Raw genomic sequence first — 18,209 nt, 5'->3', positions numbered from 1 at the left:
CATGAATGAATGAATGAATGAATGAATGAATGAATATTCTTTATTGTCATTGTCACAGGTACAATGAAATTGAAAGATGTCTCTGGTCAGTGCAACATCACAAAAGATAAATACTTAAAAACTATAATTAAATACTTAAAAACTATAATGATAGGATATAAAAGATAGAAATACATATAAAATACAGTATTCTCATACCGTAGATACACCCAAGCAATCCAGGCCTAAGGCCCCATACAGACACTCAACATACGACCTAGTTGATATATCACTCAAACAATCAATCACTCAGTCAATTTGTTAGCGCATCCAACAAAACATGTCTGAAAGCATTCCAACATCAAGGGCACAAATGACAACAGGGGCAATGAAAGTCATCTACTTTTAGTAGCATTGAGACATGATATTGCAATTGGGTAGAAACTGTGTTTGAGTCTGTTAGTCCTTGTGTATGTTGTTCTATACCGTTTACCTGAAGGCAGCAGTTCGAACATGGAGTGTCCAGGGTGTGAGGTGTCCTTTATGATGTTATGGGCTCTTTTGAGGCAGCGGGAACTGTGTAGGTCTTTCAGTTTGAGGAGAGGGCAGCCGATTGTCCTTTGGGCAGCGTTGATTACTCCCTGGAGTGCTTTCCTCTGAGCCACTGTGCAGCTAGCGTACCATATGCCTATGCAGTACGTTAGTATGCTTTCGATGGAGGCTCTGTAGAAAGACACCAGCAGTCTCTGTGTGATGTTGTTCTTCCTAAGCACTCTCAGAAAGTACAGTCTCTGTTGTGTCTTTTTCAGTAGCTCAGAGGTATTCACACTCCAGGATAGGTTTCCCTCTATGCTGACTCCCAAGAAGCGGAAGTCTGCCACCCTCTCCACACAGTCGTCGCTGATGATTAGTGGTTGGATTTCTGTCTTGTGTCTTCTGTAGTCAATTATGAGTTCTTTGGTCTTTTTCGTGTTTAGGAGAAGGTTGTTATCCTTGCACCATGAAGACAGCCGCTCCACCTCATCTCTGTAGGCAGACTCATCTCCCCCAGATATGAGCCCCACCACAGTAGTGTCATCTGCGAACTTTACAATGGCGTTGCTCTGGTGGGCGGGGGTGCAGTCGTGTGTATAAAGCGAGTAGAGCAGTGGACTAAGCACGCAGCCCTGTGGCGACCCAGTGCTTAGATTTAGGGCTGGAGATGTGTAACGTCCCACTCTCACTCTCTGTCTGCGGTCGGTGAGGAAGCTATTGATCCACTTACAGGTGCTGTGAGGAAGCCCTAGGTCTTTTCATGAAGTGATGCTTCTCAGCCGGGGAAAACGCCACAGTGTTACTGATGATTGGTAACAGTCAAAGAAGTTCCTGTAAAATTAGCTGAAGTGCAATAAGAATACTTGTGACATAAAAACCAAAAACAATCATTTTAAGTGTTCTGTGAGTCTGTGTGCTCGGGCAGACTGTAACAGGAAGCAGGCCGAGCCAATCGAAACCAGATATCTGGAGGTACATTCATGGCTTTTCTGTCTCTGTATGAAGCACTGCCGTGTACCTGATCTGGGGTTAAAGGGAAGTTGCAGAAGTCCAAAAGCTCCTCAGCTGGAGACAAAAATTACATTTATTCCCCAAAATCAAGTTTTGAGCTCTACGGACTGAGAAATTCTGACATTAGAGAGAAACCACCAATCAGATCAGACGATGCACAACGAACACTTAGAGAAGAATTTCCTTTTAACAGGAAGAACTTTGTTGGAACATGTTTCTGCAGTGAACTTTGCCGCTGGGATTCGCTCACAGATTTCACCTGTTGACTCTAAATCTGGACACTGTTCCCTGTTTTTTAGTTTGGAGCGTCTCAGTACTGGACAGCCTGGATGACCGAACAGGTTTCAGCTTTTAAGTCTGTGAAGCCAAACTGAAGGCAGGCTTTTGTTGGTCCTGAACTGATGCTCGACGATCACTCCAGAAGGAAACTGAATCAGGAGCAGAGCGCCGATGCTGAATGTCTCTGAACATCCACTTTAGACATTCTCATCTCGACTGTTTCCCACCAAGTCTGTCAGCGACGAGTGTGGAAAGAAATCATCTCAATCTGAGAGTGAAGGCATCCCAGCGTGATGGGTGACCAATGCCGGCTTGTGTAAAGAGACATTGCTCAAACATTTCTGAGACAGAAACACGCTTTAACGTGTCTCTGGCATTAGCGGCTCATGTGTTTGGAGATCGGCCGCTCCTCTTTACAGATCAGGAACTTTGCCACCTGAAATAAAAACATTAACGATCAGTGAAACAGCTGTTCTTAAATGTTTCTGTTATTATCGTTTTATTTTGTCGTCTAACCAGGGTCAGGTCTGTAAGTGAGCCGTGGCCACAAGCAGCACATGTTTGTCTATCAGCGTTAATGAAACACAAAGACAATAACAGTTAGTGGGAAATCGATAAAATTCCAGACATTGTGTTGACACATGAGCGAAACCCGACGTGGAAGCTTAACTCATATCAGTGAAACCGCTGATAAGAGCCTGTGTGAAGCTGCCAGCACAAACACAAGCAGTCATGTCACGCTGGTCCTGTGCAGAGACCGTTACCTGTAAACTCACGTTGCATGTCCTCTGATTACACCAACATTTGTTTCTTCTGCTCTGCACGGCTTTTATTTTGGAGGCGAACGCCGAGTTCTGCACTAGATGTGCTCGTCCTCACGCGGACAAACTGTCCCACAGCTGCTTCACAACAGATCCAGAATATGTCTGTTAAGTTACAGCACGTCAGCGATGACCTGCAGAAACACACAGTGCCAGCGTGGGCGCACGGACTCAAACCCTCGGCTCGCCGGGCCTCTGGGCTGGGATCGGGGTTCACGCTGTGATTGTCTGACCTGATTCTGCTGAGTGAAAGTGTGCGAGCAGCGGGTTGAGTTCAGTGCACGTGTATGTGCAGCCAACAGCCTGCAGTGTTAGAGGGATGACCCCTGTGGGCCGACACGAGGCGACAGCAGGAAGGAAAAACTCCCTTCCAACAGGAAGTTAAGAACCCGGATCAGGGTTGGGTTGTGAGAAAGGAGAGCATAAGGAAAGAGGACATTTCCTCCTGTGCCATCAATGTGCAGGAAGTTACAGCTGTTCAGCCTTCAAAATAAAAGCACAAATACTCTCAGCAACAGTTTTCAATTTGTTCGGTTATTTTTGAAACAGAAACGTTTGTATGGAGGTCAGAAGGAGTTTAATGTGTAGCCAGTGCTTTGTGCTGCATTTTTCTGAAGACTGTATATAAAAGATGGACATAACCACGACACAACATTCCTTGATGTTAGGATTTGTTGGAAAGCGACCTCCCAGATGTTTTTCTGTGAAGCGTCTTCTATTCTTTCTGAAACCGTTACGCTCAGAGGCGGGCTGAGGTCTCCAGTTGGAGCCTCATCAGGCGTTTATTGAGATGCGTTAAACGTCGTGGGGCTGGAGCTCTGTCAGGACTCACTGAATAGATGCAGGACTTCAGCTCTCTGCTTGAGCAACAGTGTGAGAAAAAAAACTCTGTGAGCTTCAACATCACATCTGATGTAATCCGAGCGTTCCCGCAGGAGGCCGGCTCTTGTTGGGAAAGCAGCCGTCTGGTTCTCATTAACGGCTCCGAGCTTCACGTAGACTTCCACAAAATTGGATTACACTGAAAAGACGTCACTGATGTCTTCGTGTGGCTCTCAGCACAGTCATCGTTAACTATGTGAGGACGATGAATCATGACACTGTGTCAGGAAATGAACGAGGATCCAATTGCAGGCACTCATTGAATGTGGTTTATTGTAGAACAAAAGTGGAAATGGCAAAACGGAACAAAACTAATCTGTACTGAGACAAACTAAACTACTGAACAGCAAACATACACACAAAGGTACATGATGGTGACAGCAGGGAAACCACACAGCAGATACACAGACGGCCCAACGACTACAACAACAGAAGACACGGCTTAAATACACTCAGAGAACAGGGACATTACACACAGGTCGGGAACACAGCTGCAAGTAACTGACAAGACGAGACAAGGAAGGCAAACTGAATACACACATAAGACACGGACTTTCACAATAAAACAGGAAACAAGAAACCATCACACAAGGACGCAGACTCGACACTGAGAGGCAGACAGAATATAACACATGGACCTCAAACTATGCTAAACATGAGACACAACCGAAGAACAAATCCTTAAACACAAAAACCAGAAACAGAACCAGCAGAGCACACGAGCATCAGAAAACAAACCGAAACACAAGAAACGACCCAGAACCGTGACACCATCACAGGAAGCTCCTGCTCAGGTTCTCGGCTGGAATGAGTCTTTGATGAGTCAGCGTTTGCTCGGCGTCACAGACTTTCAGGCTGAAGGCTTAAAGTCAACACAGTCCTGTGAATAAAGAAGTCTGTGTGACTGTACGCTCGATCGCAGCTCGAACGCTCAGAGGAGGAAACTGGATGATTAAACACCCGCGTCCGTTACTCTCACATCCTCCCTCTGACCTGTCAATACTTTAGCCCCACCCTGCAGTACTGTGCAAAAGTCTCGCGCCACTCCTCATCTTTAAAAAGGAGCCAGACAGTGCTCTTCATCAGCAGTTGGCTGCATTTTCACAGCAGCTTTTTTTTATTGAGCCATTAACTCTGACCTGAGGTTCAAGCAAAGAAAGCTGTGGCTGTAGCCCAGGCGGCAGAGCAGGAATCTGCCAATCAGAAGGTTGGTAGCTCGATTCCTGGGATATCTGAATCCTCGAATGTCCGAAAACCAGTAAAGCTCCACCAGCAAACCTCCACCAGTAAAGCTCCACCAGCAAACCTCCACCAGCAAACCTCCACCAGTAAAGCTCCACCAGCAAACCTCCAACAGTAAAGCTCCACCAGCAAACCTCCACCAGCAAACCTCCAACAGTAAAGCTCCACCAGCAAACCTCCACCAGCAAACCTCCACCAGCAAACCTCCACCAGTAAAGCTCCACCAGCAAACCTCCAACAGTAAAGCTCCACCAGCAAACCTCCACCAGTAAAGCTCCAACAGTAAAGCTCCACCAGCAAACCTCCACCAGTAAACCTCCAACAGTAAAGCTCCACCAGCAAACCTCCACCAGCAAACCTCCACCAGTAAAGCTCCACCAGTAAAGCTCCACCAGCAAACCTCCACCAGCAAACCTCCACCAGTAAAGCTCCACCAGCAAACCTCCACCAGTAAAGCTCCAACAGTAAAGCTCCACCAGCAAACCTCCACCAGTAAACCTCCAACAGCAAACCTCCACCAGCAAACCTCCACCAGTAAAGCTCCACCAGCAAACCTCCACCAGCAAACCTCCAACAGTAAAGCTCCACCAGCAAACCTCCACCAGCAAACCTCCACCAGTAAAGCTCCACCAGTAAAGCTCCACCAGCAAACCTCCAACATTAAAGCTCCACCAGCAAAGCTCCACCAGTAAACCTCCACCAGCAAACCTCCAACAGTAAACCTCCACCAGCAAACCTCCACCAGTAAACCTCCACCAGTAAAGCTCCACCAGCAAACCTCCACCAGCAAACCTCCAACAGTAAAGCTCCACCAGCAAACCTCCACCAGTAAAGCTCCACCAGCAAACCTCCACCAGTAAACCTCCAACAGTAAAGCTCCACCAGCAAACCTCCACCAGCAAACCTCCACCAGTAAAGCTCCACCAGCAAACCTCCACCAGTAAACCTCCAACAGTAAAGCTCCACCAGCAAACCTCCACCAGTAAAGCTCCACCAGCAAAGCTCCACCAGTAAACCTCCAAACCTCCTTTTGTTCTGCCCGTTGTGCAGCTGCAGTAAGAGGATCTTACGTGGTCAGTACACACAAACAAAACAGTGAAGAAGGCGCAGCAGCGCCTCTTCTTTCTCAGGAGACTGAAAAGATTTGGCATGAGCCCCCGCATCCTCAGGACCTTCTATCACTGTGCCATTGAGAGCATCCTCACTGGATGCATCACCACCTGGTATGGCAACAGCACCGCCTACAACTGCAAAGCTCTCCAGCGAGTAGTGCGGTGCTCTGAACGGATAATTGGAGGTGAGCTTCCCTCCCTCCAAGACATCTACAGGAAGCGCTGCCTGAGGAAAGCGGGGAGGATCATCAAGGACTCCAGTCACCCCAGCCATAAACTGTTCAGACTGCTTCCATCAGGAAGGAGGTTCTGCAGCATCCGGTCCCGTACCAGCAGACTGAGAGACAGCTTCTTCCACCAGGCCATCAGACTGCTGAACACGTCATAGACACCTCAGCTTCACTACTGGAATTTTAACATTATGCACTCCACACTGTACAGTAATGCCACTGTTTTGCACATGTCTCACTCTGTATATTTTATATATTTTATTATTATTATTATTATTATTATTTTTACTATTTAATTTGTAAAAATGTGTATACACACACACACACACACACACACACACACACACACACACACACACACACACACACACGTAGGAAAATATTTAGTATACACATCCAGAAATGCATACACTATTATATATTGTACATATATTTATTAGTTTCAGGTTGGCCATTCTTGTATTTTGCTCGTTTGTGTTGTTGTGTTTGCACATCTCTGTTGCTTGTGGGGCTCGCACACAAGAATTTCACTCGCTGTGCCAGTGTGCCTGCACATGTGATTTGACAATAAAAGTGATTTGATTTGATTTGATTTGAGCTGGGACTCTCCAACCTCTAGGAAGGGAATGGGCACTGAAATAAGGGGTTATGGGTTATGACCACGATCTGCAGAAGAGCATCTCTGAGCCTTGAAGCAGGCGGGCTACAGCAGCAGGAGACCACGTCAGTGTCACTGCTGTCAGTGAGAACAGGAACCTGAGGCTACAGCTCACACAGACTCGCACAACTGGACAACACAAGGTGGGAAAGCGCTTCCTGGTCTGAGGAGCCTCGGATGGCCTGTTTCAGTGTTCAGGCTGCTGCTGATTGGAGCTTCTTCTGAAGCTCGAATTAAACAGGATGGTGAGTTCACTGCACTCAGACGGCCTCCGCAGCCACAGATCTCAGTCCTGCAGAGCCGTTTGGGATGTGGGGGAACGGGAGAGTTGCATCAAGGATGCACCAGCTGTGTCATGATGTCGTGATGATATCATGTCAACAGGGACCAAAATCTGTGAGGAACATCTGAGCCATGAAGAATGAAACCAGCTCTGAGCTTCACCCTGACACTAGCAAGGTGTACCTAATAAAGTGACCAGCGTATTACTGTAGGGTCTGTACTTTACAATAAGCACCTTGAGACAGCAGTTAATGCTAAGTAAATCAAACTGAAGTGAGATTGGAGCGCTGCAGTACTCTCATCTCATGGCACTTAGACCCCACAGTGTACGATAAACTCAGTGTTTGTTTGACGCTGTGGGCGTCAGGCCCAAAATCTCTGCTGGAAAATAAACCAAAGCACACGGAGTGCTGAGGGTCATTTACCAGAAATAACACAAATGATATGCACTCATGAAGTTATGACAAATATTTGTAAATACAGCTGATAAACTTTCACAATAACTGCAGCAGCCGGTCCCGCAGTCAGCGTGTTAGTCTCTCCCTCACAGTGAATGCTGCCCATCAACCCATCAGGAGCTGAGTTCATTGTTTACGATGGGACCGCTGGATAACAGCTGCATGTTTATTTGAATGTGCAGGTGAGACTGCAGGAGATATTGTTCTCTGCTGTTCTCAGAGGACGACACGCTCACTGAAGGGAAAGCAAACGCAGGCAGTGCAGCAGCAGAAGAACGCTGAGGTTTGCACGCTGCTGGTAAAAACAGATTTCCAGATGAGACACGGTGAACACTTCAGCTGAGTGGAAATATCCCACAAAAGTCTCTCTGCAGGCTCGTGTCAGGGTGAGCAGTGAGATTATTTTAGGACAGTAAGAGGAGCGTGTTGTGTGCTGCAGAACATTCAGTGCTGGCTGACAAACTTTAAAATGCATTCAGATTGCTGATGAACGATTTGGACGCGGTTCAGAAAGAGTTCAACGAGCCAAAGACACCAGGACGGCGACCCTCGCCGACCCTCTCGCCTGCTGCTGCTGCGTCTGTGCCTCTGAGCTGTCCACAGCATGTGTGGTGTTTACGATTGTGTAACTCTGTGTGAGCTCATCGCGCTCGTGTTTTTGGACGCAGCACGGCCGGGCCTCCTCTGCGTGAACTGCAGTAACCTTTCAGCAGCACGAACAACAGCAGCTTTTCTTTTTCTGCACAGAGCTTAACAAAAGCTTCCTCTCAGCGGACGAGTCAAAGCCGCATTGAGCCAGAACACTCAGAGAAGCCGCCGCCCCTCTCTGAGCCCACTGCAGGTGGCGCCGACGACCTGCAGGCAGAGACGTGTCGACTCGTCTCATTTGCCTCTTCTCACTTTTGGATCTTTCTTACATTTGGAGCACAGCAAACCAACCCCACGCCTCACACCAGTACTGGGCCCACAGTGGGCTCTGCTCCCTCATCCAGAGCTGATTTTTCCTGACATTCCCCCGGCGTTCATGCCTCCTCCCACACCCTAAGCAGGGATCTTTGCTTCAGTGAGACAAGTCATCACTAATCAGAATGAAAAAAACCAAAATGTTCGCACCAAACAGGTTATTCTGATTCAGAAAATGGAATCTGGCCTGAAGACATGCCCTTCCTCCCTTCCTTCCTTTTCTCCTTTCATGGAGGTGTTGGATCAGTCCTTCCTCTGCCTCACACCTGATATTGTAATAAGACCTGTTCTGTGTTTCATCATCTCCACAGCAGACATGCTTCCCTTTTATTGCCTGATTATAAACCATGTGCCAGCAAACATGCCTGTGCAGGCCCACAGACGGCAACCCACACCGATCCCACAGAGGACCCAGGTGGGTGTGCCCACACTGCCCCACGGCAGCTTTGCTCCTCTGGGTCCTTATTCATGTTTTCTGTGGGAAAGCCCTGCATGGGCATGTTTTCCAGGTGACTGGCCCACAGCAGGTGTGGAAACAGGAACAGTGACAAACTCAGGCAGACTTTTGTGTTTCTGGATCGTTACCACAGAAAATCCCATTGTGAAATCTGTGAATCCTGAAACGGTGGAGTGGAGAAGATCAGCCCACTCACATCTTCACAGGTATATTCAAGCCGGTCGGCCGTCCTCCCAGTGCCACAGAAACAGTCAGCTCAGGCAATGACCTTCGACCTGTAGCACTTACATGCTTTATAAGGTAGAGACTGATCAAGGATCACATCACCTCAGCTCTTCAATCGGCTCCACGAGGATGCCTTACCCACCGCACCGGAACAGCTCAGCTCAGCATGTAACACCACATCTCCCAGCAGCTGGTAAACAGACGGGGCGTTCAATGTTTGGTACAAATCACATCATTAAGCACAGACGCACAACAGCATCTGCTTTTTAAGGAGGCACACCCGAGTCCTCAGCACGTTCTACAGACGCTCCACTGACAGTGCTGACGGGCAGCATCTGTGCGCGTGCGCCCCGAGGAGAGCGGCGAGGTCGCCGAGAGGACCAGTGGGGCCACGGCGTCATCTGTTGAGAGCCCGACCACGGCCTGCTCTCACAGGAAACCTCTTTCCAACCGCCATCAGACTGCTGAACGAAGCAGCGGCCACTCTCGAGGTTACTACACAATCTGTCAACAAAACGTTTCAGTGCGATCATAATTTATCCGTTTGGATATTTACCACTGTGTTTATGACATTTGAGGCCCGTGTGTGTTTTTGTGTGAGCAGTGCTGAGTGACAACACAACGAATCCGAAACACCAAACAGCGAGCGCGAGGTTCACCAGTTTTTATTCAGCAGTCACCACACAGACCGTTTCTACGGCAACACACATCACGATGAACACACGATGAAGAAAATGCACGAGTTTCAGCTGGTTTCAGCGAAGAAAACAAAAACATGACGTCAACACAACATCGAAGAAAAGCTTTTATTTCTGACACATGTGAAACTTCACACTTTGACCTGAGCAGAGGAAACAAGAGCAGAGCGCACGGGTGGAGAAGAGCGCGCACGGGTGGAGAAGAGCGCGCACGGGTGGAGAACAGCTCACCCATGTGCGCTGGGTGTTGTTTTAAAGATGCTTCGGTCACATGACCTGTAATAACGCTGTAAAACGCCGCAGTGCTCAGAGCTCGGTAAACACGAGCGTTTAGCGAGGCGGCAGAACCGTGATGTCACACAACACATCAGTCAAGAACCTGGAGGCGGGGCGTCGCCCTCCTCGGGAAGAGGCGGCTTCAGCGGTCCCGTGGTTACCATCAGAGCGGGACATCCTCAGGAACCCGAGGGTTGGAGCTCGACGCTCTGTGGAGGCTCTACGACGGGGCGTTTTATACAGCGTTTCCATGGAAACGCCAATGACATCACCGATGCGTTTACCTGCTGTCCTAGATTCAGCCGACACCGCGTTTGGATTCAACAGGCTACTCTGAATGTGATTGGACCGTGCGTTCTGTGGGTGGAGTCGTGAGCACACCTGGCAGGTACACAATTAACACAGAATGAGACGACAGCAGAAATCTGTATATGGAGGTCAAAGGTCACTTCCACTGCCAATCAAATCAGTTTGTTTCACTCTGAAATATCAACAATGAAGCTTCTGATTGGCCGCTGAGCGGAAACCACAGCGTGAGCGAGCGTTCAGGGGAAACAGGAAATGATGTCAGACTGTCAAAAGTTCTGCAAATTTCACTCCAATCGACTGTGCTTTGATTCTTTAACGAGCTCGTTAAAGCTCCTTGGACCTGATGCTCGGAGCGAGCGGTCACTGGATCGTGCTCCTGTTCCCCGCGTCGTCCACAGAGTAACACGCACGCCGTTTACACTCAGCAGCCTCAGATTAAACCATGTTTAATAAAAAAAAGGTGGTGATTCCAACCCTTTGGTCTCCGAAGTGAAACAAAAGCAGGTAACATGTCTCCATAAACACGACGGTGGTCGGCAATCAAACCTGTGACCTTTCAGTTTCTCTGATCGGCCTGCAGCTTTTAAACTGACGCTCTCTGCTAAACGTGACGGCAGCGGGCGGCGTGATGGTGGACATGAGTGCAGAAAGGCTCGTGCATCTCATCACAGCCGGAGCAAGGACCCAGGCACCGTGTCGGACCGCCTGTTTGAATAACTGCAAACGTTCCTGTCCTGATTTGGAGGTGGTTGGGTGTGTGGGGACGACACACACACACACACACACACACACACACACACACACACACACACACACACACACACACACACACGTCTGGAATCATCAGGTCACCTCCTGTTCATCAGCTGAACACATTTAAAAGCTGGATTCTTTTCAGGCGACTGCTGCCGTCTCCACACGTTCTTCCACTCCACGAGGACCACAGGTCAAACGTGGTTGGTCAGTGGAACTTGCACAACAGTGGACAGCAGGAACATGAAGTCCTCTGAGCTCTCAGTGAAGCTGTGAGCTGTCTGCCCACAGGGACACGAGTCAGGAGTTTTATAGCTGAAGTTAGCCAAGGTACGTGATGGTTCCCGTGGAAACCCCGAGGGCTGACTGATGGAGCAGCAGCTTCATTTTTTTTACCTGTGCAAACCCCCGCAGCTCCAACCTGTGCTTCTGACCCTGCAGGTCAGTAAACGCCTCTGCAGCAGAGGGTTAAAGCGGCCGCGTGCTCCTCTAATGACGCAGCCATGATCTGCTCCGTGTCCCCAGCACGCGGCACAAAGCCCTGAGGGGTCTCAGCTGACTGAGCTGTGGTTATGTCCTTCCTCACGTTAACACATCTGCCACATATGAGCGGAACAGTCGTTCACCTCTGACCCCGACACGCGGCTCACGTTACGAGCCCGCGCTCAGACATTACAGGAAACGCTCCGCTCGGCCCGGCGCAGTGTTTAACCACCTCTTCTTCTCTCGCTCGTGTTGGTCGATCTCTGCAGCCCCAAAGGAAGCAGCAGGAAGTTTGTGATCAGAGAAACTGAAAGGCACGGCTCGCCGCCGCCGCTCCAACACGTCAAACGGCACGAGGGCGAATAAATAATAAACAGTATAAAGGAGGAGGAGTCTCGTTTGTTCTGACTCGGCGTTTGTTCACTTCCTGTCTGTTAAGACATTTTGGTTTGTAACACAAGGACTGGTTCACGGAGAGGACGTCGCCACGTGCAGGTCAGACTGAGCGTGGGACCCCAGGAGGAAACGGTTTCCACGGCAACATTTCACACTTTGCGTCGTCTCTCCAGCTAAACATCCTGATTTGGCAGCTGTGAGTTTTTGTTCTGAGACGAGGACGAAGGTCCGACGGGGGGAGGCGGGGCCGCGGGGCAGCGCCGACCCTTCCGCCCGGTCACCAGTAGAAGGAGCGGGACAGGAAGTTGGCGGCGGCTCCGAGCCAGCTGTTTCCGTCCTGCCCCGATCCCACTCGGCTCACCGCCTTGTCGGGCTCCTGAGATGGGCTCTCCTCCTCCGGCAGGTAGTCCGGCAGGTCCACGTTCTGCTCCACCTCCACAGAGCCGTCCTCCGGGAACGGGATCAGGACCTGCACACACGGACGGGAACGCACACGTTAGACGCGCTGCGATAGGCTGCACACCTGTTCTTTAAGCATGACCCCGCCCCTTGGTTTTTGTGCGTCTTCCTGTCAGTGAACTCGTGCCCGTCATCTTGCCACGCTCACAAACATGAGCTACACCCACTCCCACTGATCCCACTTTGATGGTGTTATCAGCCGGGTGTAGTAGTCCCGGCTGGTGCTCCACCTGTGGGAGGCCCACAGTGGGTGCAAACTGGGTGTTACTGTGTGAGCAGGAAATGTTGTAACGTGAAGTCTTTGATGCAGCAGGCCTGAGTGGGCACTCCACAGTGACAGCCGGCTGAGCGAGCACATTTCTAACTACCAGGTGTGAGTGTGTCTCTGCTGCCCCCTGCTGGCCACACAGTGTCTCAGCTCTTTAAAGCCCACAGCTGACAGCACTGCTCCACCTTCTCTTCTGGTGCTTTTAGGTGCAACGTCAGAGCGAACGACGAAGCTGCGAGCACGAGAGCAAGCGTGACGTGCCAACGAGCTGAGAGCCAAACTGACCTCGTCTCCGTCTTCTCCTTTCACCACCTGCAGCGCCTTCATCACCTCGGTGGCGGCGATCGCGGACGCCAGAGCCTGAACACAAAAACACCGTCAGTCATTCACAGACGACCTCCTGAAACTCACATTTCAGCAGCTGATTCACAGAAAATGACAGAAAAACTTCAACAAAGGAACAAAAGCAGATTTCAGGAGGAAGCTGTGATCACGTGATTATACAGCGAGAACCACGAGGGGGCGTGGTCTGGTCTGACCTCGGCCGTCAGGTCCGAGCGGATGCGGACGATGCACCTCTTCGCGGCCATCTGGAAGGTGAAGCTGATCACGCCTTTGATCTTCAGCAGCGCCTCCTCACACATACTCCTCCGACTCTGCAGGGTCACAAAACAAAACGCTCATGACTCCTCCCACCGCCCACGCCAAGGGAATCATTACTGAGTGAAAGGCGCGCTGACCGAGTCGTCCAGGCCGTCGATGTGGAGGACGACGGTCTTGGCTCTCTTGTTGCTTGAGCCCAGGAAGAACTGGGCTTTACGGCGGCTGCTGACGGGCTCCTCGGCCGGTTCGGAGTCGGCGCTGCCGGACGCCTGCAGGAGCTCGTAGATCTCAGACGCCAGCAGCTTCGTCTCGCCGGGCGTGGTCGACCTGGATGGAAAGAGCAGAGCTGTGGAACCTCGTTTTCCCAGCAGCAGGAGCGTCAGCGCTCTGCTCACAGCGCTGCAAGTACGAGCGGGTGAGCAGGTTGGTCTCTACGTACACGTCACTGATATCGACGAGATAAAGCGCCACGATCAGCAGCGACTCACGACATTCCTTCTTCCTTTATTCTCCTCTAAACTTGTTTCTTAGAGCTCACAGCAAACAGGAAGTCACTTTGCTACTGTGCTTGCAGAAACCTGGATCAGCTCCATCAGACTCACTTCTGCATGACGTTCTGGAGGCTCAGCATCATCCCCAGCTCCGCCCTCAGCTTCTCCCGGTTGGCTCGACATTCTGCCAGGTAACGGATCGCCTGGAAGGACACCCGGAAAGAGTCAGAAACTGAATCAGAGAGACGGCTTCCCACACCAAACTCTATTCAAATATCGTCTGATTTAAAATAACAGATTCTGTTGCTGTTCGAGGCGTTTCAGCGCCGACGACCAGCAGCCTCCAACTCGTTCTGATGTTTGGGTTCAGACACCTGGAGCAGATCTTTGCACACAACAGGTGTTACATCAAGCTGAGCTGATCCGGGTGTCTGAAATCCTCATGTAAGCTCCGCCCTCTCTCTATTGGACAGAGTCTATGTGTTTCCACTGGACTGTGAGCTCACCAGCAGGGCGGAGTAGACCACCTGAGGGTTGGGGTGGTCCAGGAACAGGATGAGTCCGGGCAGGCAGCCCTGGTCCTGGACGATGGCCCTGCGGTTCATGGGGTCGGCGGCCAGGTCCCTCAGCTGGTTGACCACGGCCAGCGCGTCCGGCTCGGCGGTCATGGCTGCTGCCGTTCACTCGCCCATAAAAGAAGCAGCTGAGGGGCGAGCAGAGTAAGGTATTCTACGTCATTTATTTTCCTCTCACGACCTCTGACCTCTGAGAAACCCCAGACCATGAATATCACGGGAAACAGAAAACGTGTTTCCTTCACACACATTTTACTGTATTCACAGCCTGACAACAGCCTCTAAGAGCTTTACATCAGAAGGTAAACAGCATGACCTGGTGACCTCAGGATCAGAGGCAGCACGGGGGCGAGGAGATACGAGGACCGTAGTCAGACAGTTTTTATTAGACCCTGTGTCAGATTAAGTATTTTTAATCATCACAGAGGGCGTGGGACCGATTCAGGAAGGTCAGTGCAGGTGTTGCACTACAAACCAGAGCTGTACCCATCAAAGCCGCCGAGCTGTGAGAAACTAGCAATGTTTCCTCTGTTTCTATTCTAGTTCACCTGGTCTTCATTTTCACATCTACGTTAACTGGACGCTTTGTCACATCGCGCTCTAGTTTTCAGTTTAGTTGTAGTTAAGCTTGGTGCTGCTGGGGTGTTGGTCTCAGCACAGTCCCAGCAGCAGGAGGTAAGCCTTAGACCCTCGCTCTTGTTTGGAAACGACCCGGCCCCTCTCGTTTCCTCTCATCCTCCTCTGCAGCCGGTGATGGCTGTCCTGGTTCTGCAGCAGTGGGTGGAGAGGATGCTGGAGATGAAGCTCATCTGTGGGAGGACTCGTAGGAGATGCAGCTGGATGCAGGTGTCTGTAATAACCCGTCAGAGCGTTCAGCAGAGATATTAATGAGAGCACATCTGAGGCTGTAGAGGCCGGAGGGCTGTTTCCTGCTGGTGTCCGGCCTCCAGCTGATAAACTCATGTTGGATCTAAAGCTTCATGAACAGACACAGGAACGTCTTCCTTAGAGGAGCCTCGCTGATGATGATGATGAAGAGAAATGCTTGCTGCTCGATAAACGCTCTGATATATTTGATTCTGACAGCTGTCAGACTGAAGTCTGGATGGACCCACCTGTCCTACCTCCCTGTATTTCATGTCAGTTGTTAATGTGCTGCCGAACCGACCGGAAACCTCCCCCGTGTCTGCCGTTTCTCCGTTATTGCGTCTTTGATCGTGTTTCTTTCTACAGAAGCCGGAAGAAGCTAAATCAGCTGATTCTCGCGCTAACTTTGGAGCCGGCCTGCGGTCGCGGCTTAGCGCGGGTCTCAGGCGCTGTGTTCGGCTGCCCGAGCCCCGGGAGCACTCACCTCTCTGACGGACACCGAGCGCCGGCTAGCGGCTAACTGGTCGCGTGGGCTGTCCGGTCGGCCTCTCCTCCGGCAGCCTCGCGCGGTGGTGACGAATCCGCACCTCTTCGGGGTTCGCGTGCGCGCGGATTTTCAGTCTCCGGCGCCGTTAACGACTCGAGGAAAACACCGTGAACCGAAGCAGCAATGCTTCCTGCTGAACGCCACCCGGCCGTCCACGGCGCAACATCAAAGCCTGCGATTGGCTGAGCCGAGACCACCTGATCGCGCCGACCAATGAGCTGCTTTGTTCCTACAGCTAATGGCGCCGCGCCCTGAAGGAACCGGAAATTGACGCAGGATCAGCTGGAGACAAAAACGTCACATTTATCTGAGTTTTAAAAAGTGGATTTAAAACACTTCCATGAGCTCATTTCCTGTTTTCACCTGTGGCACTATCTCACCTGCACATTTCTATCACGTGTTGGAGAAACTGTGGCCGCATCGTTTCCGGTGGACGTAGTAAAGCAGTTTAGCTTCCTGTTGTGAACACTGGAGGTGCGCAGAGCTGGCTCCGAGTGAGATGCTCACAGGAGGAAGCATATCCTGCCCGGTGACATTAATTTGGTGGCAGTTTCTACCAGAGTAAACATGTTTGCCTGGAAGCTCTCCTGGACCCGTGCGGGATGAAAATGAAGTGATCGGAGCTCCTGTGACTCCGAAGATTTAGCTTCGTGAAATGTTTCAAGTTTCTGTACAAAATAAATCAGCTGATCCTGAGGAGCTCAGCTCAGAGTTGACTCATAGACAAACACGTTTTATTAAAGCAAACATCAACCACTGTTTGACGTCAGACTTCAGGTAGCAGGTAAATGTGGAGCCAGTTACAGATCTGCAGGTGACGCTTTGTTGCTGCTTTGTCTTCATTGAACCCACACACCGTCAGACAGCCACGATCGTTCTGCATTTCCAGAGAAAATGAGTCATTGCGAGCTTTTACCGCGTGATTCTGGGTGACATGACGCGCACATGAATGCGGACTGCGGAGGTTTTCTCCTCAACCTGATTTTTTAAATCCCTGCATTAATATTTTCTTTGGACTTCGCTTTTAAACACACTAAAACAAATGTGTGCGAATTGAGGAAGTGACGAAGCACGTGACTGTAGCAGAATGCACGTGTCAGCGTTCAGTGCTGTCCAGCAGAGGGCAGCAGAGGGCCACGCACAGGTGCCCAACAGCCTTTGTTTATGTCACTAGAACAAAAACACCCAAACAGGCACCAGGTGACAGCTGCCCTCACTGCTGTATCTGCTTCGTCTACATTTTTATTAGGGAGGAAACATTTTCAAAATTGAAAATACGATCGAGGGCTGTTTTTCCAGCTGCTTCAGTCCAGCAGGTGGAGACAAAGCCAAAGACTGTAGTGCAAAGATGAGAGGAGAGCGTGAGGAGCTGCTGCAGCATTCTGCTGTAAAACCAGCCCCTGACCTGCACACACCGCTGCTGATGACCCCCAGAATAAACTGTAAGGTTTGTGTGTGACTGTGAGGGTGGAGGGGGCGGTGGTGCAGGAGGAGTCCGATTGAGCTGACTGAGCGAGGACAGCTGTGGATGAAGAACGAAGAGCCGGGCGCTGTTCGCTGAGCTGAGGGAGGAACAGCTGCCGTGCTGCGAGGCCCACAGTGACAGCAAAGCCACAGTCGCTGCACAAAAAGCTTGTCAGGAAGGAGACGCACAAACAGCTGGTGCTGAACACGCAGCAGCTCTTCATCTGCTCCAGCAGGTCCAAACACATCTAGTACAACTCCAGCTTCACTACAAGCACGCCTCCCTTCATACTGCACAAAAAGCACATTCTAGCCGCAGGTCGTCGAGTCTGCAGGATCCCCCGCTGCACCGCGAGGCCTAGACTGTGATTTCAGAATCATCAGAATCAGAATCGTGTTTATTGGCCAAGTATATGTGCAGACACATACAGGGAATTTGGTTCCGGTAGATGGTGGCTCTCAAGCACAGCACACACACACACACACACACACACACACACACGCTGTGTAAATCAACTATAAATAACGAATCTAAACTTGTATACATAAAATACAGAAATGAATGAGGTGGAATGAATACTACAAAATGTACATAAGGTGCAGCTGCAGTCTGGCAGTGGGAGCAGTGTGACAGGTCAACTGTTAAGAAGGGACTTGTTGAGGTTGCAGCAGCTTCATTTACAGATTACTCAAACAAGCCGGCAGCTACGGTTATTTAACGATAATATTAAGAACTCTGCAGACGGTCGGAACAGCGAATGAGCTCGTGCGCACAAGCCTGAATACACCGGGAGGGTTGCATCAGGAAGACGTTTGACCCAGGATAACAACAACTGTCTCCATGGAAACTGTGCTACTGCTGGCCAAAGGGGGTGGGGCTGTGAGAT

At 50.4% G+C, this 18,209-nt stretch overlaps 2 protein-coding genes across 2 annotated transcripts; both read right to left on the bottom strand.

Annotated features, from left to right (window-relative positions):
* Positions 1-86: 86 nt before the first annotated feature.
* LOC308412505 (uncharacterized protein) lies at positions 87-9,335 on the bottom strand. The gene is made up of 2 exons (XM_080906916.1): positions 5,163-9,335; positions 87-5,008 (listed from the first exon to the last, which is right to left on the bottom strand). Exons 1-2 carry the CDS (start codon positions 5,909-5,911, stop codon positions 4,624-4,626), a joined length of 1,134 nt encoding a protein of 377 aa, XP_080763042.1. The 5' UTR covers positions 5,912-9,335; the 3' UTR covers positions 87-4,623.
* Positions 9,336-9,925: 590 nt separating this feature from the next.
* On the bottom strand, positions 9,926-16,117 carry LOC308412512 (armadillo repeat-containing protein 1-like). The gene is made up of 7 exons (XM_080906924.1): positions 15,796-16,117; positions 14,376-14,572; positions 13,981-14,072; positions 13,516-13,705; positions 13,315-13,431; positions 13,061-13,135; positions 9,926-12,517 (listed from the first exon to the last, which is right to left on the bottom strand). The coding sequence occupies exons 2-7, from the start codon at positions 14,535-14,537 to the stop codon at positions 12,326-12,328; spliced, it is 828 nt and encodes a 275-aa protein (XP_080763050.1). The 5' UTR covers positions 14,538-14,572; positions 15,796-16,117; the 3' UTR covers positions 9,926-12,325.
* Positions 16,118-18,209: the final 2,092 nt, after the last annotated feature.

This window comes from Rhamphochromis sp. 'chilingali', assembly GCF_963969265.1.
Source record: "Rhamphochromis sp. 'chilingali' genome assembly, chromosome: 16".
In the NCBI taxonomy this organism is placed as follows: Eukaryota; Metazoa; Chordata; class Actinopteri; order Cichliformes; family Cichlidae; genus Rhamphochromis; species Rhamphochromis sp. 'chilingali'.
Note: the sequence above shows the minus strand (reverse complement) of the source record. Positions and strands in the feature narration are given on the sequence as shown.

Bases quoted from the DNA above. Each gene is read 5' to 3' on its own strand.
- LOC308412512 (XM_080906924.1), bottom strand. From the start codon at position 14,537: ATGACCGCCGAGCCGGACGCGCTGGCCGTGGTCAACCAGCTGAGGGAC. The intron at 13,706-13,980 runs GTGAGTCTGATG...CTTTCCATCCAG, and splicing joins CTCCAGAACGTCATGCAGAA to GTCGACCACGCCCGGCGAGA. The intron at 13,432-13,515 runs GTCAGCGCGCCT...GTGACCCTGCAG, and splicing joins TCGACGGCCTGGACGACTCG to AGTCGGAGGAGTATGTGTGA.
- LOC308412505 (XM_080906916.1), bottom strand. From the start codon at position 5,911: ATGCGGGGGCTCATGCCAAATCTTTTCAGTCTCCTGAGAAAGAAGAGG. The intron at 5,009-5,162 runs GTTTGCTGGTGG...TTACTGGTGGAG, and splicing joins GTGGAGCTTTACTGGTGGAG to GTTTGCTGGTGGAGCTTTAC.